At 49.3% G+C, this 22645-nt stretch overlaps 9 protein-coding genes across 9 annotated transcripts; 5 read left to right on the top strand and 4 right to left on the bottom strand.

The window, feature by feature from the left end:
* Positions 1–4238: 4238 nt before the first annotated feature.
* Positions 4239–5941, top strand: Aspvir_006683 (ubiquitin carboxyl-terminal hydrolase; the record flags this gene model as incomplete). The annotated part of the gene is made up of 3 exons (XM_043269878.1): positions 4239–4277; positions 4337–4737; positions 4798–5941. The coding sequence occupies 3 exons, from the start codon at positions 4239–4241 to the stop codon at positions 5939–5941; spliced, it is 1584 nt and encodes a 527-aa protein (XP_043125813.1).
* A 322-nt stretch (positions 5942–6263) lies between these two features.
* Positions 6264–7076, top strand: Aspvir_006682 (uncharacterized protein; the record flags this gene model as incomplete). The annotated part of the gene is made up of 1 exon (XM_043269877.1): positions 6264–7076. The coding sequence occupies one exon, from the start codon at positions 6264–6266 to the stop codon at positions 7074–7076; it is 813 nt and encodes a 270-aa protein (XP_043125812.1).
* Positions 7077–7582: 506 nt separating this feature from the next.
* rpn8 (proteasome regulatory particle lid subunit RPN8) lies at positions 7583–8786 on the bottom strand (the record flags this gene model as incomplete). Its single annotated transcript, XM_043269876.1, has 3 exons — positions 7583–8179; positions 8256–8527; positions 8603–8786. 3 exons carry the CDS (start codon positions 8784–8786, stop codon positions 7583–7585), a joined length of 1053 nt encoding a protein of 350 aa, XP_043125811.1.
* A 732-nt stretch (positions 8787–9518) lies between these two features.
* adk1 (adenylate kinase ADK1) lies at positions 9519–10505 on the top strand (the record flags this gene model as incomplete). The annotated part of the gene is made up of 4 exons (XM_043269875.1): positions 9519–9678; positions 9752–9804; positions 9872–10026; positions 10100–10505. The coding sequence occupies 4 exons, from the start codon at positions 9519–9521 to the stop codon at positions 10503–10505; spliced, it is 774 nt and encodes a 257-aa protein (XP_043125810.1).
* A 365-nt stretch (positions 10506–10870) lies between these two features.
* On the bottom strand, positions 10871–12267 carry Aspvir_006679 (Gfo/Idh/MocA family protein; the record flags this gene model as incomplete). The annotated part of the gene is made up of 4 exons (XM_043269874.1): positions 10871–11445; positions 11515–12045; positions 12142–12162; positions 12234–12267. The coding sequence occupies 4 exons, from the start codon at positions 12265–12267 to the stop codon at positions 10871–10873; spliced, it is 1161 nt and encodes a 386-aa protein (XP_043125809.1).
* Positions 12268–12806: 539 nt separating this feature from the next.
* On the bottom strand, positions 12807–15138 carry Aspvir_006678 (putative mRNA cleavage factor complex component Pcf11; the record flags this gene model as incomplete). Its single annotated transcript, XM_043269873.1, has 6 exons — positions 12807–12857; positions 12916–13287; positions 13350–13545; positions 13610–14328; positions 14395–14853; positions 14971–15138. The coding sequence occupies 6 exons, from the start codon at positions 15136–15138 to the stop codon at positions 12807–12809; spliced, it is 1965 nt and encodes a 654-aa protein (XP_043125808.1).
* Positions 15139–16186: 1048 nt separating this feature from the next.
* Positions 16187–16675, top strand: Aspvir_006677 (uncharacterized protein; the record flags this gene model as incomplete). Its single annotated transcript, XM_043269872.1, has 4 exons — positions 16187–16315; positions 16383–16407; positions 16477–16486; positions 16546–16675. 4 exons carry the CDS (start codon positions 16187–16189, stop codon positions 16673–16675), a joined length of 294 nt encoding a protein of 97 aa, XP_043125807.1.
* A 593-nt stretch (positions 16676–17268) lies between these two features.
* Positions 17269–20201, top strand: Aspvir_006676 (putative microtubule binding protein HOOK3; the record flags this gene model as incomplete). Its single annotated transcript, XM_043269871.1, has 3 exons — positions 17269–19677; positions 19798–19896; positions 20013–20201. The coding sequence occupies 3 exons, from the start codon at positions 17269–17271 to the stop codon at positions 20199–20201; spliced, it is 2697 nt and encodes an 898-aa protein (XP_043125806.1).
* A 326-nt stretch (positions 20202–20527) lies between these two features.
* On the bottom strand, positions 20528–21701 carry hem13 (coproporphyrinogen oxidase; the record flags this gene model as incomplete). The annotated part of the gene is made up of 2 exons (XM_043269870.1): positions 20528–21637; positions 21699–21701. 2 exons carry the CDS (start codon positions 21699–21701, stop codon positions 20528–20530), a joined length of 1113 nt encoding a protein of 370 aa, XP_043125805.1.
* Positions 21702–22645: the final 944 nt, after the last annotated feature.

The following is a 22645-nucleotide window of genomic DNA, read 5'->3' as shown; positions in this document are numbered from 1 at the left end:
CTCAAGTAAACAGGTATTAATTGCATTGTTATTCAGTGGCAGGAGGGGTGCCGTTGGTCTACTCACGGAAAGTGGGGCTTGAATGGGAGCCAAGTTGCCAAGCCGCAGGAACATGCCCTAGGTCGATAGTTATCTATCACGGACTCCAGTCGACAATGGTCCTGACTGAGATGATATATTGCATTCGGTCGTTGTCCGTCCGGCTAAGTTGACGAGTACTACTACGTACCTCAGACACGTACGGTTAATGACAGTCAAGCCCCCTCAAGTTGAACAGAAAAGATCAGGTCATCAGAGCTGGTTCTATCGATTACTGTTGCTCAGCCATATCTTAAGATGTATCAGAAATTACAGAGAACAGGTGTTTCCCTACCTCAATAAGTGAAACTTTTATGCTCTTTCTGCGAAGAGATCTAACCATGACTGTGGAAGAGTGAAGAATATTACTGAAGCTATGTCAAACCGTGCCTCTCTGGTCTCTGCACTTGCCGATCCCGAGTGCGACACGAACCTCAATGAAATTCGATGGATATGGAAGCGTTGATCCTACTCAACCCGTCCAACTTTCCATCCAAAGGCCAGGTAAGTCCGGGGCTGCACTAAAATCTATCATGTATAGCCACAGGGAAATGTGTATTGTGTAAATGGGATGTGAGATCAAAAGTGTGCCGTTATTCGATCATAGAATTAGTGATAGTGACGTGTGTGGCAGGATATTGGCGTTAATAATCCAGGATAGATGACCCTCTGAAATGAGAGCCAACACATTCTCTATTAGCCAGTAGCATTGGACTGGGGCACGTTCTGCGGTCAGGAGAGGAAACTTTCAGTAACTGGCCTGATCATTGACATGGATGGTGATGCTCAAATGTTAATGAATAGCTGAGACTGTTTTGGTCCTGAGACGTTAACCTGTACTTTATGGATATCCGTACCTACTAGGTTACTGTCGAGTCTCAAACGGTCGAGAAGGGCAGTCGTAGACAACCAGCACAATTCGCTGAACGGGTGGGGTGCACCTCAACGCCCAGTCCAGACTAAGGTAGGCTACAGGCTACCTATCTATTTCTGGTAAGTACGCAGTACGCAATGATCGTCACAAAGAAAATGTCCGACAGGCTCAGGCGTTTCCCCCCACTCTGCGCCACAGGTTTGAGGCAAGGTAATTTAAAATTGAATTTGTCCGTGACATCAAGCAGAGACACCTATTCATTTCCCTTCATTTAGCTACCGACGGATCAGTAAAAAGAACTTAGGTAATCGTCTATGTGTCTCGTTTGCCGATTCAAATTATGCACGACAAATATCTTATGACGAATCTGAAGGACGATTCCAGCTACCTAAGCGAGTCAGCGACAATCAGATCCCGGTATTCTACGGGGTACTGACTGTCTATCTACACAGGATGCTGTTTGCTGTGATCCAGTGCAGCATTGAGGCTAAAAATAAGCGAGGAAAGCGCTTTAAAACGCAAATAGTCAAGAATTACCCATCATACTCTGTATCCCACAATCAGGATCAACCATGAATCGTCGGCAGTGATTATGTCTATTACATAGTAATACTGGGCAGCAAAACAAGTCATCCAGTGGTAAAGCCCAAAGTGTGGCCCTTGGTGGCTGTGGGAGAAAACCGCGGAATAGTCGATATTTCTCGTACTGTACGCGATAATAATATTTGACGAAGACAGTCAAGTTATCAACCGTTTGGTGGTCAAACGCCCAGGGTGGATCTAAGATTGGCGGCTTCTGGTTTGCTGTGGTGGAGTCAGTAGTGCTGATTACAGTGGATTTGTGGTGGCCGTGGCTGGGCGATGCTTTGTACCGGGAAAAGAACCCAGCTGTCACCTTCCAAAGATAGATTAAATTGAAGATAGAAATCCATGGTCGGAGTCATCAACTGGAAGTCTTGTTGTGGAGCTCAGTCTCTCCATCTAGTGCTTCGTATGTCCATGATAGCAACGCAATCAACTGCTGTATGTTTTGCTGACTACCAGGCATGAAATTGTCAGGAGCCCAGTTTTACTTTTAATAAGAGCTACTTACCCTAGTCTGACCTCAGTTCTCTTAATAGTGTGTTAATTGACCCCCTCCATCATAAATGTTAGACATTATTCCCCTGACATCAGAGCTCAGTCATACTTTAAGCTAAAGTTTGCGTCAATGCAAAGACATTGAATTTAGGAATGTCCATCGACAACTGTGCTGTGGCAGCTGTAGGTAGTGATTGAGCATGCGCTTTCGCCCAACAATTCATCTACAAGACATGTTCCACTCGACGAGTTGAACAGTCGTATGGTTGTACTGCTAATTCAGCGTTCCAGAGACTCAATACCAACAGGACCAACCCGTTCCGGTCAAGGCGATCAGATGCCAGCGGCGAGCCACAGTGAGTGTTGGACGGTTGGGCATGAGCCCTGACTGTTTGGCGTTTACTGACCAGGGGTCTAGGCTGGGTATCTGGCTCGTAGTTGGCTCCATATCTGACAGGCTGAAACGTGAATCTCGAAGATGTGGGGAAACACGCGAAATTACTCGATTATGAGTTTACGGCCCAGGCTCATGGCCGAGGGTCAACACGGCATTGCCGCTCCAGTGCGAACCAAGTAATAGTACTGACGCGACCATGCTATGGACGTGGCGAACAAGCGGGACAAAGTCTTTGGCCATAATAAGAACCGGTTCATGAGTTCTGGACTCCGCAAAAGAAAATGTCTTGGGTCTGGTTCAAGAAATTATCGGGTATGGATCACCTCGGAGGAGAAAGCATATAGGAATCATAGGCACTGGTTGACCCACCAATGTACCTTCACTCAACTGTCACTGCTTTAGTAGGAGATGTTCATCATACTGACCTGAAGCCTGAGAGGGCTATGACACAGTATGGAATGATGGATGCGGCTGGCAACCGGCCCAATGGTTCTCCAGCAATTCATAGCCACAATACTCCACCATAGCCGTACCTTCACCATGATGCTAACAATGCAAATAGAAGGATTCATCAAAAGCATTCAAGTATATCAACTGTATCATGATATGTGGGAACGCTGATGCGTCTTTTCCTTACAACAGGCCCATATTATATAATTCTACTGTTTCATTTGCACACGACTTCCCGTGTCTGTAATATGATTGCTTCAGGTTTGACAATGTCGCTCGGAGCCGGAATTGTCATGGAATCTAGACTTCAGACGGCCAGGATATCGTTGGGGTACTCTGGCCAGAATGTGTTGTAGGTCTTTGTTTGGTTGATGTACATCAATGGCCAAGAGCGCTCAGTAGGCACGATGTGTTTCGATAGCATAATAGAGCGCCCAAAAAGATACCTAGCCGAATACTCGGTGCCACTCATGCTGCACTCAGTAGACTCCTCTCTAGATGTGCAAACAGTCATGTCTGATCAAAGATAGAGATGATGCTTACCTCGAAGGGAAACTGTGTACGGATATCTAATTTTGTGATTTTTGAGCCAGACCCTGCGAATTGTCTTTGTTGACTGACATATCTGAAATCTTTTATCATACTTTCCTCTGCTGCTTTGAGACTTCCATAACGCTGAAAGAGGACAGATGCATGAAAGAGAAGGGTGGTGTTGTTATTTGACAAAAGCGAATAAAGCAGTGTGAAAGAGAACGGTCCATTGTTTGACTGAATATGCTTGTTTCAGACTCAGTCTCTAAGAAATGCCATGGATGCTACTTTTATTTGAGACAAAGGCTATGATCAGTTATTCATTCATTGTTTGCCTGGCTTATGTCCTACAATGCTGAACCTTGGGAGGCGTTCTCTGATATACCTCCTCGCACAAACTTGACAAAGACATATTTGAAAGCAAGCCAAACATCTGACAACGCTGATCTCATTTCGGATACCTTCTCTCATCATACCTTCGCAAGGCTACAATGAAACAGCATCTCAGATCCTATTTTCAGCGTTCATTCAACATGGCTTTGATACACAATAATGACAAAGGACAGACTACGGAGCAAAGCAAAGCAGTCAAGTAGCAATGGCAATGGCTATCATGACAGACATAAATCTCCAGGATTATTTCCTGTTGAGAATGGCATCCAAGACCCGAGTCTGACTGCCCTGGATTGATACGATTCATATTACTGCAACAAGTGGAACATACTTGTCTCGCATCAGGTTCATCATATACCTTGCATCCTATCCAAGACGACCTATTCTGCATCTGCAGCAGCAAGCATATATTGCCCGTCGGACTGGTGTGCACAAATGGCGAATCAGTCCACACCCCCTTCAGGCTGTCTTCCTGTAAGTCCTTCTCTAACGTGCATGATCTTACAGAGAACTGGATTTAACACAACTCCCAGCAGCAAAGCGCTGTATCCGCGGCCTGGAATCGTGTCTCCCTGAAGCCAAGCTTGCCCACAAGAGGCTTTGACAACAGCAAGGGACAGAACCTCTGCTACCGGAATGCAGCTCTCACGCTGTTTCTCCACACTCCACAGTTTCTAAGCTGGTGCGAGAAATATTGGGGGCAAAGCACGAGTAATTCAGTCCCGGAGGTGGTTCGCAAATTGTACGACATGATCATTGCCTACTGGCAATGTCGGAACGGACATGAGCAGGCCATGGAGACCTTGTGGACAGAACTTCAGAGTCCAAAGTACGGCCACTTGCGCTGGCAAACAACCCTGGGCCAGCAGCATGACACATTCGAGATGCTGGAAAAATTCATTTCGCTCCTCGAAAATCACACAAGCCAACCCTAGTAAGTGGCGCACTTTCCGCATCCCATAGAACATAATAATCATGAAGCTGACAAATAAAGCAATGGCGACCTCATGGATTTGATGACCGTCGCACTGAACCAGTGCCGCGTTTGCAAGACATGCAAGCAGAAAGACTCAGTGCCTGGGGTTAGGGTACGGTACCTCAGTGCAGAGCTCCCAGGCTCAAAAAAAGCTGCTTCCATAGAAGAGGCCATCATTAGTGGCATGAAGTCGGAGATTCTCTCGGATTGCAAGACATGCGCCACTAGACAAACCGCTCATGAGATTCAGAGTCAGATACTATTTCCTTCAGAAATCCTTATCGTTCAGGTCAATCGATACAAAGAGTCTGGGAAACTGAAAGACGAAATCGAAGTTCAGGGAGAGTTAGTCATTCCAGATTCTCTTCTAGATGACAGTGTTAAGGGACAAGGCAAGATCGGTTACGAGCTCTATGCTGTCATCTTTCATATCGGCGATGACATTGACAGCGGACACTATACTGCGGCCGTCAAGGGTCCCTCTGGTCAATGGGTGATGACCAACGACGAACGCGTGACATTTACCCAGACACTGGAAAAGAGCATGAGCTCGCCAGACGGTGGAAAGAAGGATGCTTACATACTGGCATATCGGCGACTGGAATCCCAGAGCAATTCAGCTGACTCCAATACAGGTTCATCGGCCGCTGTCACGTCCTCCAGCCCAAAAGCATCAAGCACTGGTCAGAGCTCGGCCCCTTCAGGCTATTCCGATGACGGCTCATCAAATGCATCAGGCTCAGGAAAAGGGCCTGTCAAGGGTGGTGTACAAATGAAAGGGACCATTGAGCTGGAAGGGAGATCCACCCAATGGGCGATCAATCAGCAACTGGTCCTGGACCCAGGTAAAGGTGCACTTGTGGCACTGGGGCGCAGGGCAAGAACGCAGCGCGCTACTCTGCAGCTGACGCTCACTTCAGAAGAAACCGGCGAGATCCTCGAGGGACAAGTGACCATGTCGCTTAAACCACGGGTAGTGCAGAAGCTGAAGAGAGCGCCTTCAAAGACCGCAGACACCAAAGATTCCAGGGCTGGTACAAAGAAAGCAACAGACACAGTGTCCGGGAAAGCAGCCAAGCCGAAAGGTGTCACAAAGAAACCCTCGAGTCCGCCAAAAGGAACCCGTCAATCGGCGAGGCTGCGCAGTAAAGCCAAAAAATGAAGAGTGCAAAGCCACATCGACTGGGTATAATATGCAGAGTAAGTATACATGGGTGGGAGTTGATGCCGACATTTTCGCCTCTGCAATGATTGCGGTCCTTTTGTTCCCTGTGTAACTGATATTTCGCATGTGTTTTATGTATAATAGACAATGCTTATTTATAACTTGTTGACTTCTTTCAAAATGGAGTTCGCTGCCTGTAAAAAAGCGAGAAAGTCATAAATTGTTCTTATGGGTAAGTGGGCACTTAATCGATGAGACCAAGCTTTTTCATCGTCTATCTGGACAAGCTGAAAGCATTCCATCAAGCATACGTACTTCCATGGAGCCAGCCCTGGAAGATGACCACAGAAGCCTACCTTCAACTACCCAGTTCATTGACCGACTGATTTCGCGACTCGCATCATGTAGACTCGAGGCCCAGGATCCCAACGATGGGATGGACCATCCCATCATACGTCCTCAACGACACACTTCCACAAGCCAGTCACCTTTCTCTTCCCTCCCCGAGGCTCAGTTATCTCAAGTCAAGTCAGTTATGCTGACCTTGCACTGTTTCTTCCCAAATGAACTCCTCCTGGCCCTAGATATTTTGGACCGGGGACTGGTCAGACGATTCATGCGGGATGACCACGTCGGGCAAGCATCTGCATGCTCACAGCCTGAAGGAACCGACACCAGCGCCACAGAAAGGCCGCAAGAAGCCATGTTTTATGTTATATCCACGTCTGCAGCTGCTCTGACCTCTCCATCCCGGGCTCCCCGGACACGCGTAGAGCAAAAGGGCTACGAAGTCCGCCTGCACGCCTGGAACTGCACATGTCCCACCTTTACGCTCAATGCCTTCCGCGATCCGGGACCGGCCTATTCATCTCAGTTTGATCGAGGATACGAAGACGAGACCCTGGCTGAACAGTCTACCGTCGGCGACGACCCGACTTGCCGCTATGTTTTTGGCGGCTCGCTGACCCATGGACCCAGCCGACTGGCGCCCCCTGTCTGTAAACATCTCCTCGCGTGCTTGCTGATGGTGCGCTGTCCTGAAGTCTTCAGTAGCGGCAGCCGTGGTCAAGCTGGTCCTGTCTTTCTGACTTGCGAGGAATTGGCGGCATGGTGTGCTGGTTGGGGTGGATGATTCTTGCAACCACGCAGACATTGATCCACAGATATCCCTACGCCTCTGTCCTTGGAAGGCGCTACGATACAAGAATTTACTTCCTCCCTAAGAGGTATCCAGACCATCATTTCAGCAAAGTCCTTCAACTGTGCCTGTCTGTCCGTTTGCCAGGAAATGGGCATTCATTCTGCCGCAAATGCCAGACACTTCAGGGGGGGAGCTCAAGCTTCGAGCCCTTTGACGGCGATGCAACTATGGACAAGACGCTTTCAATGCGCAGTATCATAGATACTTCCAGAAAGAATCTAAGGGGAAGTATCACTTACGAAATTGCGGGCTTGTCTACAGCCAGCATCCGGTGGAGTTTTATATCGCGAAGGAATGAATATTTCCAGAACTGCTCGAGCTCGCTTGGTGCGTGCTCGGGACACGATTGATTCTCAGATTATCATAATATACATTTCCATGCATAAACTGAATTGTTTTAACTCTCATGTCAGTTGTGCCATTGTTGAATGACACTTCTAGCTCTTCTTCTTGGACTTCTCCTGATCCTCCTTTTGCTCGCCGTTCATGCCATTCGCCTTCTTCGCACCCTCCTTGTCACCTTTGGCAGCGTTTGCTTCTTGCTCCTTCTTCGATTCGTTCTCTTCTTGTTGTTGCCGGTTCTGGATCTTGTTCTCAATCAAATCGTGGAAGGCGGTGATAGCACGAATCAAGCTGCTGATGTAGATGGCCATCAATTGATCGTTGGTCTTTATGCTCATTGCCCGTGCTAGTTCACTGTTCTCCATCTGTGGCTCCGACCCGCTCAGACGCGATGTCGTTGCTGGAGTAGATAGGTTAGGGAGGAGATTGAACACATCCTGAAGATTGCCAAGAATAGCGTGATTGACCGGCAGCTCGTGATCAAGGACCTTCTGGAGATATTGGCCGATATCACGCAGGCGCAAGTGCAAACCCTGCAGCGACTGAAGCTGCGATGTTATGCGTGTTGAAAGAGTTCCAACGGCAACGTCCCTGATGTCTCGAAGCAAGTGTTCAACACCGATTTCCTCAGCCTCCTCGGCCTCAATCATGGAAGGAGTATGGACGAATGTTCTGGACGTTGTTGTGCCGTCCTATATATAGAGAGCCATCCGGTTAGTTGAATAAGGATTGAAGAGATCACAAGGGCATCGCACGGGATCAACATACGTCCTTGATCTCGTCAACAGCAAAATAGGCATCTGTGGGAACGCCGACTTCCTTTGGTTGGACATCGACAATGACCAGTAAGGGGTTCGGTGTGTATCGTTTGAAGAGTTCATTGATCTCAAGGTCAGAGGCTCGTAATTTAGGACCTGAGTGATACCATCCGACAAGCTTCTCGCGGGCGTTGATCTTCTTGAACATGTCTCTCATGGACTCAACAAAGTTGTGATCTAAGAACCAAACGGAGGGATCCTTCTCATCTTCCTCAAATGGAACTAAAAGATAGAGACATCAGTACCACCGTCCATCTACCAAGGAAAATAACTAAGCCGATTTGGGGGACGACGCACCTGCAAAGCTGTTGGATACTCGAACGGTCTGGCCCGAATTCTCTCCGAGGAGCACACCAACAACACGCTTCCGAGTTCCCTTGGCTGACCGTCCATAATGATCTGCGACTGAAAGAAGGACTAAGGGAGCTACCGTGACGGTGCGCGTGACGAGGGAGAGTGTCTCCGCCGTGGTGGCAGGCATGGTGGATCCGGATCAGATGTGAACGGAGGCAGAATGGAGGGTACTGGAAGGCCCTAATTGACCACAGATGCTGATTCCGATTGCACAGAAGACGGTGAATAGTTGTGGGAGCGACGGAGAGAGAGAGAAGCCAATTAGTGGCTTGATAACGAGGATGGGGATGAGGATGAGGAGGATTATGATGATGACGGAGCGAAAGATGGAGCTGCTGTTGTTCTGCCCTGAGCTCCTCCGCTGCTGAGCCACGCGAGCTTTGGTAGTCATTGTGGCTTGTGCTTGGTTACCAATGCACCAGCCACTTTAAGGCCTTATTGCCTGAGGCCAGCTAGTCGGCACATGCGTACCTTCAATCATTCAGTATATACTAATAATTATGGACGTAGAAAGCCTCATTTAGAGGAATTGAAAGTCACGACGACTGGATTACGCGTGGCCATATGTTACCCCGATTCAGTCTCTATTCGTAGGTGCTGGAGCGTTGTACTTGTCCAGTGAATCCCGAACCTCGGACGCGCGGGAGAATGCTCCGGTTCAGATCTCTTTTCCTCCAAGAATTAGTTCTCCGATCCTCCCTTCCTTTCCGTTTCCCCGTCACTGAGCACCATTCTCTGCCAGGCACCTTGATTCCTTTCCCCTCCCTCTCCTTTCCCTTCTTCCCTTTCTGTTTCTGTTCCTCTCCGGAGAGCTTTTCGATAGCGTCATACTTCGATTCTCTCGCCGTCAGTAATCGCAATGGCTCCCATCACAGAAGAGGTCGTCCACGGTCTGAAGGACATGATCGAGAAGCTTGAGACTCGCGTGCAGGAGTTGGAGGGCCGTCTCGGCGGCGAATCCAAGCCTAAGTCTGTCGCCGAGCAGATGCGCATCGTCCTTATGGGACCCCCCGGTGCTGGTATGGATTTTCCGGTTTCTCTACACGGGTTGCCGATTGCGATAATGGCTTCATGGTTCTGATGGGGTTCTAGGCAAGGGTACTCAGGCGCCTCGGCTTAAGGAGAAGTACTGCGTGTGCCACCTGGTACGTTATTGAATTGCAAGTAATTGAGCAAAAGTGCGCCTCTGACATTTCGTGTCCAACCTCAAAGGCTACCGGTGATATGCTGCGGTCCCAGGTCGCCAAGAAGACTGAGCTCGGAAAGGAGGCTAAGAAGATCATGGACCAAGGCGGTCTTGTCAGCGATGAGATTATGGTCAACATGATCAAGAACGAGCTCGACACCAACACTGAGTGCAAGAACGGGTTCGTACACACGTGCCTTATTGATGTTCATTCAGTTGAAGATGGAAAGTGACTGACCGTCCAATGTTTCTAGTTTCATTCTGGATGGCTTCCCTCGTACCGTTGCTCAGGCCGAGCGTCTGGACGACATGCTCGAAGCTCGTAGGCAGAAGCTTCAGCATGCTATTGAGCTGCAGATTGACGATGCCCTCCTGGTTGCCAGAATTACTGGACGTCTTGTCCACCCTGCCTCTGGACGGTCGTACCACAAGATCTTCAACCCTCCCAAGAACGATATGAAGGATGATGTCACTGGCGAGCCCCTGATTCAACGTTCCGATGACAACGCCGAGACGCTGAAAAAGCGTCTTTCAACTTACCACGCCCAGACAGCCCCTGTCGTCGAATACTACAAGAAGACCGGTATCTGGCGAGGCATTGACGCCAGCCAGGAGCCTGGCCAGGTGTGGAAGAGCTTGCTCGGTGTTTTCCACAAGTAAATGTAGAAAGTCTTCTGGAAGGTACCATATGGGTCTACGAGCGTGCGTCATACAGCCCCCGTAACATCCCCTGCCGGCAAGGGGAGGAGTGGCATGTGCGAAGGAACAGTACTGAGATGATTCCATGTAATCTGCAAGATGTGCGCATCTGCGTCTTGGTGGACTACAGAGGAGGGTGTTTGGAGAGTCCTTTTGGCGTCCGTACATAAAGATACCTCCAGTGGAATTAGAGCGATATGTACAGTATCTTCTGTTTGGCGACCAAAATTCACTATGTTCAGCCGGATACCCAGGTAGGATGCCAGCCATGTAAAACGACTCGATCTACGGCCGCAGGGCCAAGTATATATACATCCCCACAAACCTTACAGCTGGGTAGGGTAGACGGTGGACTCGATCTTCTCCGGATAGGTCAACCCACCCTGCCGTCTGACCTCGTCCATGACCTCCATAATGACAATGCTCTCTTCCCAAGGAAGCCCATCGCTCTCGAGCTTTCCATCGCGTAAGCACCGCGCCACCTCGTCGGCCTCCCAGTACATGCCCTTCCCATCCGCCGGGAACGGGCACAGCACCTCCTTGATCTCGCCAAGTCCCTTTTTGGGGATTAGACGGTACCGCTCTGGCCGGAAGGCAGGCCCAAATACCTGAATCTCGCCCTTGGTCCCTTGGATGCGGATCGAGGGACCAGCGGCGCCCTGCTCGTCTGGATCGGTCGCGACCCGCAGATGGGTCATGGCGACTGCCTGCGATTGACCGGGCTGGGCATTGTTAGTTGGGGTGGTCGTTGGGAACGTGAGAAGGATGGTGGTGGCCTCGTCGGCACCCGTCAGGTGGTAGAGAGACATGTGCGCGGAGATGGCCGAAGGAGCTTTGCGCTGCTCCCGGGGAAGAGTGTGGTACATGGTCTGGAAGACCCAGGTCAAGGAGTAGATGCCCACTGCAGCGAAACGATCATTAGCACCGTGCCAAATGGCTCAGGAGTCGGTAGAAGGAAGAGGAAGCTTACGATCCAGCAAGCAGCCACCAGCGAGATCCTTGTTCACCATCCGATGCTGAGTGCCCCATCGCTCCTCGACATTATCCCCGAAGCTGTTGTCGGCAACCACCCGGAGAACTTCGCCAATGGCTCCCTGCTTGATGAGGTCTCGGACCTGCACACTGAGAGGGAAGTACCGGGTCCACACGGCCTCCATCAGGAAAAGGTTCTTCTTCTTCGCCGTCTCGCACAGGATCTTGGCCTGCGCCGCATTGACGGTGAAAGCTTTCTCACAGAGAACATTCTTGCCCGCTTCCAGTGCAAGCATCACATTCTGGAAATGGTGCGAGTGCGGCGTCGCGACGTACACCACGTCCACGTTAGCATCGGCCACGAGCTCTTCGTACGAGCCGTACGCAGCACAAGGTGCCGGGATGCCCGTATCGGCAATGAACTTCTCCGCCCGGTCCTTGGCTGAAGAGGAGGCAACGGCAACGACGGTGTGAGAGACGTCAGATGCGTCTCGCAGGTTGGGGTCGCGCAGAAGGTCTCGTACAAAAACTAAGCGTCAAGTAATTGCATTAGCGGTTATGCTTGTCTCGATTGATCATCGATCAAATTTTGAGGCTTGTTCTGAGGGAAATCGTGGAGACCTACTATCTGCAATCCAGCCGGTGGCTATGTTTATTTGAAGTCTTGTCAGCTTAGAATGCCTCTGTGGTGTGTACAAGGGTGGATGGAAAACATACCCATAATACCCCACCGGATATTGTACGGAGCCATGGTGACGTCGGAGGATGGACAAAAGGCAGTCGAACTATACAGCAGAGAAGGATGGCGTCAAACTGAGACAGAGAACTTGGGAGCAGGACTTGTATTTATAAGAACACATAGTTCATCTGGGCTTCTAGACTACTCCAACTATGATTATCAATAATAATAGAGGGTCCTCGCCGGAGAGCGGGGCAGGTCCAACGGCATTCATTATCCAGCTTCCTCATCCAGGATTACAAGGGGAAAATAACCCGTGTGGTACAAGATTCAGCTGCCTTTCTCGGATTAAATACTTGTTTATAGAATGTTCTATGAAGAATTGTATGGAATACATGTACGGCAATGCCCGTAGATAATCAAAAAAAAACCCCAATCCTCTCAAAAATAGTGCGGGGTCTCGAATGCAGTACAGCCGCCGGCTAAATGCAACCACCAAAAAGAGTAGAATGATGTCAACTCCAACGTATGCATGTCGTCCCCTGGTCTCCAAAGCAGAAAGTAAGGACGGTGTATCGAAGTTGAATGAAAGAGCGCAAGTACCACTTTCTTCACACAGGTTCCATCTTGACCCGAACATTTGACCCGGGAGAGTCAGTGCCCTGTATGGTGAATTAGTTTGATACGTGCGAACTTTCTGCCATGGTGGATCGAACATACCTCTGCCTTCCTCTTGCCCAACACGGAATCCGGTGTTCCAGTCCGTGCCGAAGGCGTGCCCCGACCTGCAGCCGTAGTCGTCCCGTCCTTTGTAACTTCCGCATAGCAGCTGGCGTGGTATATCCGGTTCCCAACCTTGACGGCATCCTGCCATATCCAGTCTTGGACTTCCTCCGACCACGTCGACTCAAACGTCTCTTGACAAATGGGACAGGGCGTGTTGCGCAAAGTAGCATCATTGGGAGCCCGGATCCATTGCTTGGGCGGGCCTTTCTTGGTTGAATCACTCTCAGCACCAGCAGCACCGGCACTTGTAGCTTCCGCTTCTGCAGGATCCTCATCGTCTCCGGCTTCGCGGGATTTTATCCAATCCTGCCCAGTCGTTAGTAAGAATCACTAGGATATGAATTTTGGACAAAGAGAAATCCACTCACCCGTTCGTCAACGTACCAGCTGCGGTTTTGCGCTCGCTTGGCAGCGTCCGCCATCCGTTGGTTGGTCCGAAAGTGCCAGTCCAGATGGCGGGCTTTCTTTTCTTTTCCTTCTTCTGTTGCAAAGAATCGACGGCCACAGGTCCCACAACGGTTAGATCTCGCTTCGTAGAGGCTGGCTATTAGTGCCTCTCGAGGTCTGCGTCCTATTAGCATACGAAACAGCAGCGAACATTACAAGTACAAATTTTGTGCAAACTTACATTTTAATGGATGCCGTGTTCATTTGCACGTTGATAGTAATGCTCGAGGGATTAGAAGCCTGAGGCACAGTAGGCACTGGAGTTGAAAATCGCACCTGACCAGGTACAATAAAGGGAAAGGCAGAGACAAGATTGGACGGTGGGGCGGTGGTAGGGGCAGGAGGTGCGGAAGCGGGAGGCAAGAGGCCACGCGCTCGTAGAGCTGCAATTAATGGGTTCTCGGCCGTCGGCATGGCCGCCGGCTGTGGTGTGCTGCTAGCTAGTGGCATTTGCGGAAGAATGCTGTGGACTTGGGGTGGTGGGGTGGGTTGCTGGCGTGCAGCAGTTGCTTTGATAAGCTCAGCTAATGTTCCCGGGTTGAGGAGCTGCTGAAGAGGCTGTGAAAGGGTCTGAGTTGGGGGAGTGGCCATGCTGGGCGTTGGCATAGCTGGAATGGTTGGCGGAACGCTCTGGGGAACTGAAAGAGCAGACTTTGGAGTGAGTGCAGAGACCTGGTCACGGACCAGCCTCAGCTGCTCCTGAGTGAGCTCTTGACGCTGGAGAATGCCTTGCAAGTCTAATAGAGCTTTGAGACGCTGTTGCACAGAAGGGTCAAGAGGGTTGTTGGCGAAATCGTTTCGGGCAGCTGCAATCAATGCCTCGATATCGCGATTCAATGCCGTGAGATCCACTTCCGAGAGCTGCGAAGGTTGAGGGGTTGGAGTAGACCGAGGGTCCAGCTGTCTATCCGTTAGATATGACAAAGGCATCCAAGACAATCATTTTGCGACTTGCATGGGTCTTACCGCGGCGTGATAATTTTGCGTGTGCCCGTTTCGAACCTGATGAGCATGCCCATTCTGACTTGTGGAAGGCGCGAGCCGAGCCGCACTCTGGTTGAGCGTGGTATTGTTCGTCCAGCCATGAGGAGGAGTGCCCACCCGGCCGCGGTTAAGTATATCTTGCTGGCTCCTGGCCTGCTGCTGCTGTAGAGCCGCGGTTCTTGCCTTGATCAGAGCGCTTTCAATGCTGCGTGTAATTTCCGGAGGAAAGACGGGTCTTGTATCTAGTGACCCCGGAACAGGTTCCTTCCATGTCTTGAGCATTTCGTCCAGCTTTCTGCGGGTCTGCGAGTCCACCAACGTGTAGGCATTCATGAAAGTCTGATACATATTGCGACCCAGGAAAAGTGTGTAGGGAGTTCCCACATTCTTCACAATGGAGTCGACTACATACAAGGCAGGAAGCTTCTGAGCTGGCGGTGTCTACAGCACACGATTAGAAGTGGTTCAACCGATCAAACTTACAATCAACTGAGCGCCGAGCGAGATACAAAAGCCAAGGAGGAATGCATGAGAGTGAGAAACAAAGATAACACCTACTGTTCGAATGTGATTCTCCAAAACTCGGGAGATGGCCATAGCATGTTCTGTATTCTCTTTGGCTATGACGGTCAAGTTGCTGATCTGGAACCTGTCATTCGTGGTTAGATCCTCCAGAGAGTTCTTGTAATCCTCAGCGACCTCATCAGAGGCGAGCCCAGACGACATGACAGGCAAGTATGCTGTGAGGTAACGTGTTCGTGGGCAAGGAGAGAATGAAGGCGAGGGAGAAAGGGAACAAAGGAAATGGTCAAGTGAATGTAGCAACACTCAGGGATATTGGGATGTTTTCTTTCCCTCCTTCTATCTGTTTCTGGTTTTTCTTTCTTTTTTTCCTTCTTGGCTGCTTCTTTTCTTTCTTCTCTTGTTAAGTAGTGATGTTCCTTTTTTCGTTCTCAGGTGCTTTCTGCACAGTATGTTCTTTTTCCTCTTTGTCCCCGTCTCTTTCTCTTGTGTTTCTCAAGTTGGTTTCTTATGAAGATAGGTTTCTTATTCTCTCCTCCGGTGTTTTTCCAGAACTGTGATCTCCTGAAAGAGCAAGAGATGGAAGAAAAGTCGAAACTTGTAAAATGCTTGCTAGCTATCTTGGCGAGACTTTGGAGATAACAACGAGACGAAGCAGGCGCCAGTCCTCAACCTAAACCACACAGAAGCCCACGACTATCCTTCTATGCCCACTATAAGAAACTACCTCGTAAATTATCTCGCCCGATTGACCCTTCCAGGGGTGTTAACCAGCAAAGGCACGCAAACGGTACGAAGATGACAGTGAGGGAATCTGAGGGTGTTTTCCACGCTTGGGATGAAGTTCGGAGAACGCAACACCTTGAGATCCAACACAAACGGCAGAGATGGAATTGGGAGATAGTATCAAAAAGAAAAGCTGGCGAGAGACTTTTAAAAAAGAGTCAAAGAGGAAATAGGGAACAACGGAGGTTGATTGTGATTATTATGAGGTATTATTGAGGAGGAGGAAGTGAAGTGAAGGTTGAAGAATGACCAACGGACGCCAAGACTTTGGCTGGTTTGTCTGGCTTAGTCACCTTCCCCATGACGCAGTGCCACCGTATCGTACTCCTATGATAGAGGAGGCGGATATCCCTACAGACTATATCGTCTTCGAGATAAATCACCGTGAATACTGATCATCTTTGTGTATAAGGAGATAGTACTTTTTCAAAGTGGTCGTGCCATTTTGAACCATACTCACATAACAATGAAACTATCATCTGCCCTCATTATCGGATTTCTTCCTCTGGCTCTAGCCAAGTCGATTCTGGTCACTTACCCTCAGGACACCCCGGACTCGGTCATCAAGGACGCGCAGAAATCCATCGTGCAAGGCGTATGTTGTTCTGTTGAAGATATGCGCTCCTTATAATTATGATTTACTGATCTACTTTTCACTCCAGGGTGGTAGAATCACTCATGAGTACCGTAAGTGCTGCCATTCCGCTGTTGAAACATAGTTGGATTGTTCGGAGTGCTGATACATCTCTTCTTCAGAATTCATCAAGTAACTTCTCTCCCTCCCTAACTTTCATCTTGCTGGAATCACATTTGACACCTTATCAGGGGATTCTCTGCGGAGGCTCCAGACGCTGCCATTCAGAGTCTTTCCACACAGTCCACCAAATATAAACCAAATATCGAAGGAGATCAGGTGGTCTCGATCTCCGATGATAAAGATTGCAACGGCAATTAATTTCAGCTGTCCTGAGGCAGTCATCGCCTTCTGAATGACTGGGAACCCCAAGCTGCTCATGATTAATGATTTCTGGAACACTTCTCACTGACTCTGCCCTTGAATATATGGATAATGAATTGATACTATCTGCTCTCTTTCTTTCTTGTGACAAGCAGTATTTTAACGTTGTTATTCATTATGATGTATTTCCAATCTGTATCATTCTGTATCGTTCTCATGAAAGAAAGGAGAATACTTTTAGAGACAAAAAACAAAGACATTATTTGCAATAGCCTTTGTTCATCAGAATAATTCGGTGCTGATTCTGTGATTCTGCGACATCGTCAGAATAGATAAAGACGCTCTCTCGACTGCGGCCGAGTAGGAGGTGCGCGTGGAGCCCGCTGTGAAACTCCCCCGAACTCGCGAGGCTCAGGAGAGACAACAACCGAATCTAACAACTATTTAAGCAATTCTCCAGTCCTGCATTGCTTTTAAAGAGATGAAATTATCTCTGCAACCGGAAGGACAGTTATCACCACCCCTAGCATCATTCAGCTCCTACACATTCCTAAGATTCCCAGGGCGCGACGCATCCCCTCCCTCCCAACATGGCGTCGGAACACACGATTACTCAAGCCCTTTTAGAATGGATCAACAGTTTCTCTCTCGGCAAAACGCTACGATCTACTGAGGAATTAAGCGACGGCACGATACTTTGGGAAATCCTGCAGGATATTGACCCTCAGTACTTTCTCAACGAATTGCCCGAGCGGAATACGTCTGATCACTGGGTTGCGAAACTGGCCAACCTGAAACATGTCCACAAGCATCTGACCGGTTATCTGCGAATGCAAACTGGCAATCTGCCCTCTGGTTTGGACCCGTCTCCGGATCTTCAAGCTATTGCGGAAAAGAACTCGGTGAAGGAAACCAACAAGCTCCTGAAACTGCTCCTGATCGCCGTCATTCGCTCGCCAAATCCAGAGAGATTCGTCAACCAAATCCAGGATTTGAGCCTACAGGCGCAGGAAGGGCTCAAGATCGCAATCGAGGAGTCAAACGGGGAATTGGTCTCAAGTGATGTCGAGGATGAAACCATCGAAGACACCAAGAAACAGGACCTTCCGGTCGATCTCGAGCTACAATTCGAAGAACGAGTGGGAAAGGTGATTGCGGAGAATGATCGCTTGACGCATGAAAAGAAGGAGTTGGAGAAAGCGCTGGAAGATCTACACAACCGCCTGGCGCGCCTCCAGGAAAACAATGACACTCTGCAGAGCCGTCTTGCTTCAACGGAGGATCGCTTGGTGACGCTGAAGTCTGGAAAAGGCGACATCGGGGTCAGTGCAAAGGCATTGGAGTCAAAGACGCGTCAGCAGGAGGATTTGATCGCATCCCAGGAGGAGAGAATCGCCGCAGCGCAGGATGAGATTGATAGCTTGCGCATGACGGTGGAGTCATTACATGTCAAGAATCAGCGCTTCCAGAAATTACAAGATGACTATGATGAGCTCAAGACCGACAGGGATCAGCTTGCGCGAAAAGCCAATGCAGCGGAAAAGTACCGCCAAAAGCTACAGGCCAGTCAGGATTTTGAGAAAGAGAACCAGAGTCTGAAGAACCAGATCAAAGATCTCCAGCAGCAACTAAAGGACGCGGACTCGCAGCAGAGATGGTCAGCGGAGCGTGAAGTGGAACTTGAGGAATATCGCCGAGTCCTTCCACGCATCGAGCAGGAATGCAGCGAGACCCAGAACCTGAAAAAGCAGCTTGAATTCAACAATCATGCTCTTACCGAACGCCTCAGTAGTGCCGAAGAACAGCGCGAGAGAGATGATGCGCTGATTAGTGAACTGAGAGAACGGATCCGCGAGCTTGAGGGCTCGCCCGGAAGCCCATCGCTCACTCCAGGCACCGAGACACCAAAGCGAGGCACATTGCACGAAGACTTTGAGGGCATAGGTATCCAGGAATCGCAACTGTCAGTCCTTCCCACTATATTTGAAGAGGCTGAGCTGACCGACAGTAGTAAAGCGGAAAATGACGAGCTGCGCAAGGAGGTTGAGTCGCTAAAGGAACAGCCCTCTGTAAGTTGGCTCGAGGAGGAATTAGGAAAGTTCGCTGCGTACGATGCTGACGACAAATCCCAGATCGGTTCCCAATTTGAGGGATTCTCGGAGAATTTCTCACATATTCACCGGCTCGCTCAGACCAATTCGTCGCAAGGGTATGTGATTGAACCTCTTTTCTCGCCACGTACTCACGGAACATTCAGTGACGAGTATTGGAAATTATACGATCACTACACGCAAGCACTTGGAAAACTTGCCGACGCTCAAGATTCTCTCGAAATTACCAAGAGGGCCCTGACCGACGCCATGGCTGAGGGTGAGTTGTTCATTTACTCTACGTACAAAACGTCTCGACAATCTGCTTATGAAACTGCAGTTGGACTTGCCGGCAAGGAGAAAGTAGACATGATTCACGAAGTCAAGGAGAGCAACTCAGCCGAAGTCGCCAAACTTCGTGCTGAATGGGATGAGTGTCAGCATAGGATACATTTGCTCGAGGCTGAGCTTGACGCTAGTCAAGAGCTGGTCCGCGAAGTGTGTGCTGAACGAGATGAGCTGCGCAGCTTGTTCGACAAAAAGCAAGTTGAAATTCACGCGGAGGATCAGGAAATGTCCAACGAGATGAAGCGGCTGCTGGCGGAATTGATGGCCCAGGAGAACGGTGATTCTGCAGATGCTTCTCAGAAATCTGGTCCCGAGCTCGCCAAAGAAGTCGCTGAGCTGATTGAGAAGTACCTTGAAAAGCTTGCGAAGCGCGCAGAGGTCAGTAGATTCCCCCCAGTCCCTTCCAGTGGCGCCGGATCCACACATTCTGGGAAAGTCTTCTCGGAAAGTTCATTTACCGCTGCTGTAAATGCTGAGTTGCGCGCTCAGCCACGGCGCGTACCTGACTTCGAGGCAAAGTATACCATTAGGGAGAATCCTACGAAGCCACTCAAGCGAGTTGTACAATCATTGCGCTTTGAAAAGCTTTATGTCGAGATTCAAGCGCTCCTAACTGGCCTGGCCGCTGCATTTCTCTGGCATTTCTACGCCCAAAGATGACTAATACGATCTGTGATTTAGTACATTCACCATCAGAATGAGCACATTAAATTCCTGCAAGAGCGCATCAAGCATTTTGAAGAAGACAATGCCGTTGATGGTATTAGCAGGGAGCGCGAGGTAAGCGATAAACCTTTCTTTCCGTTGTTTTTGCCGCGATTCTACACATCAGGATAAACGGACTGGGCTTCCTCTCCCTGTCGTCCTTCTTTACTGACAGCTGATCTGTCGTCCAGCTCGAACTTCAGGAGGTCATCGACAACCAGGCACGCGAATTGGCTCTTATCAGCTCTGCCTGGTATGATCTCCAAGGTCGTCTACAAAACAACAATGTCACAGTGTCGAGATTCCGCAACGGAGCCAACATGAGCGAATTGCAGAAGGGCTGGTTGGGGAGACAAAGAAGTCTGGTAGCAGGTCGCTAGGATCGCTCTGTCTTGTAAGTTAAGGGAGTTGGTTTTCTTCATTGTCTTTCGCTTGCTCTTTTATTCCGTCACCTTCCTTATTTCCTTTGTTAAGCCAAGACTATATAGAGACACAGTGTTAGACACGCACATGTTATTGCTTGATACCCAGTCCCCAGTTAAATATTAATATCAGCCGAATCTCAACAAATGAGATCGCTGTCATGTGACCCCTATATTTTGAGCGCCTGAACCGTGGTGTATATTACAGAAAGAGAACCAAATTATACATCTTTTATCTTGCACAAAATCACTATGGGTGGATCAGTAGACTGCAACTCAGTGTATCAAACCCATTGCCTGGGATGTCTCAGAACCTCCATCATCTCTTTTTCGGCTGCCTTCTCCCGGGTCAGAAGCTCTTCCTCTTCCGACACGGGACCCTCGGTACGTGTTCCAGATACCGGGTCCGTATATGCCCATGATGCAGTGCGAGGCAAGCTCATCAAGATACTTTCGACACGAGCGTTGGGTGTGCGTAAACCAAAGCTTGTTCCGCGGTCATAGACAAGATTGAATTCGACATAGCGGCCACGCCGAAGCTGTTGCCATTCCTTCTGGGCGGGAGTGAAGGGCATATCCTTGCGCTTTTCGATGATGGGGACGTAGGAGGGTAGGAATGATGCGAGAGCATCTGAAACGAACGAGAAGAGAGTCTCCTGAGGGTTCTGGGAAGAAGTAGAAGAGGATTCAAGGAAACTGGCGTCAAGGTCATCAAAGAAGATACCGCCAACACCACGAGCCTCGCCGCGATGAGGCAAGTGGAAGTATTTGTCACACCATGCTTTGAATTTGGGATAGTATGTCGCATCATGTCTATCACAGGCGTCCTTGATGGTCTGATGGAAGTGCTTGACGTCTTCAGGGAAAAGGTATGACGGTGTTAAATCCGTGCCGCCGCCAAACCACCAGTTTTTGTCACCATGGATAGGGTCCTTTGGATCTGAGGTCTCGAAATATCTGTAGTTCAGGTGCACTGTCGGAGCCATGGGGTTGTGGGGGTGCAGAACCAGTGAGAGACCAGCAGCAAAGAAGCTCAGAGAGTCAACGTCCGCGCCGACAAATGACTTGTGATCCGCTCGCATTTTCTCGATGGCGGGGCGAGGTAATTCACCATAGACGACGGAAACATTGACACCGGCTTTCTCAAAGACATTTCCGTCCTGCAAGACACATGAAATACCGCCTCCGCCATTAGGGCGTGTCCACGTATCGGTCTTGAACATCTTCCCATCTATCCTGCTGAGTTCATTCACAATCTTCTGCTGATGTTCTTTGATCAATTTCTCCATTCGCAGACGCATAGGCGAGTTCTCGCCAATTGTCGACTGTTTTTTTAGGGTTTCATCGAGCTCCACGATGGACGGAGAGTCGAGGTCCGTCACTTCGCCGGTCATCTGCCAAGTCATATTTAGACAATGTTATCGAATGGGGTGTTCACCAGATCGTTGCACGTACCATTGAATATATTAAGGCTCCTATGAACGGTACACCAATTGCTAGCCGAAGATAGGGCCTCCACACAGTAAACTGTTGCGGCTCTCGAGGCTTTTGCTTGGACGAATAACAACGATGCGCTCCTCGCAATGTACGAGTGGGATTGCGACAGGTTCGAGATGAGAATTGGCAGAGTGACCTCCGAAGAGGCATAAATGGTCGCGGCAAAGCCATGGTTTAAGAGATATGCAGGTGGTAGTCAATTGGCTGATATCCTAGGATCAGGTGTTGCTTCAGGAGCTACCGGAGCTCTGTGGGAGACGAAAATATTATCCGAGAGGCTCAGCCCACCTTGTAGGAGAGAAGTAGTCGAACTACCTCCAGAAACAGTTGATATGGGACCACCCGTTGTCATGATACTCGGAGAACGCTTGATTCCGCGCGCCTCCAATTCAAAACTGTTTGTGCCATTTGCATTGATTGCCGTGTTTGCTTCCCATTAGAGGCGGTGTGCTAAGAGAAGTAATTATTAATCGTTTGCATCCCAGCAAAAAAGGCTGCCTTGTTGCCTGAGCTTGATCGTATAAAGCCAAGGAGTTTAACTGCTACTTCATCTGCTTGGCCAATAACTAGTGAAGCCATGTAATCAAGGTGGAAACGATCGCGTTGTTTGGTGTAGAGCGCTCAAAAGGGAGTTCAGGAACAACTGCTTTTAAGCTGCCAACTTGCCGCGGATCAAAGCGGCCGAAGCTCAAGCTAGTCTCCGGACGAGGTCCCGATAATGATCATATCGTCACACTGCATCTTAGAGCTTGTCAAGATGGTCACATCCACAGAGGAGGAGTCATAAGTCTCACTAGCAGTCTACATAGGTATTATTCTGTCTTGCATAGCTAGAGTATCACAGGTTATTCCAGAATAAAATAGCACAGATTCAGGATGATCAGAAGCACCTGACTCACTGAGCG

This window comes from Aspergillus viridinutans (genome assembly GCF_018404265.1).
Source record: "Aspergillus viridinutans IFM 47045 DNA, scaffold_4, whole genome shotgun sequence".
In the NCBI taxonomy this organism is placed as follows: domain Eukaryota; kingdom Fungi; phylum Ascomycota; class Eurotiomycetes; order Eurotiales; family Aspergillaceae; genus Aspergillus; species Aspergillus viridinutans.
This window is presented reverse-complemented; position numbering and strand designations above follow the sequence as displayed.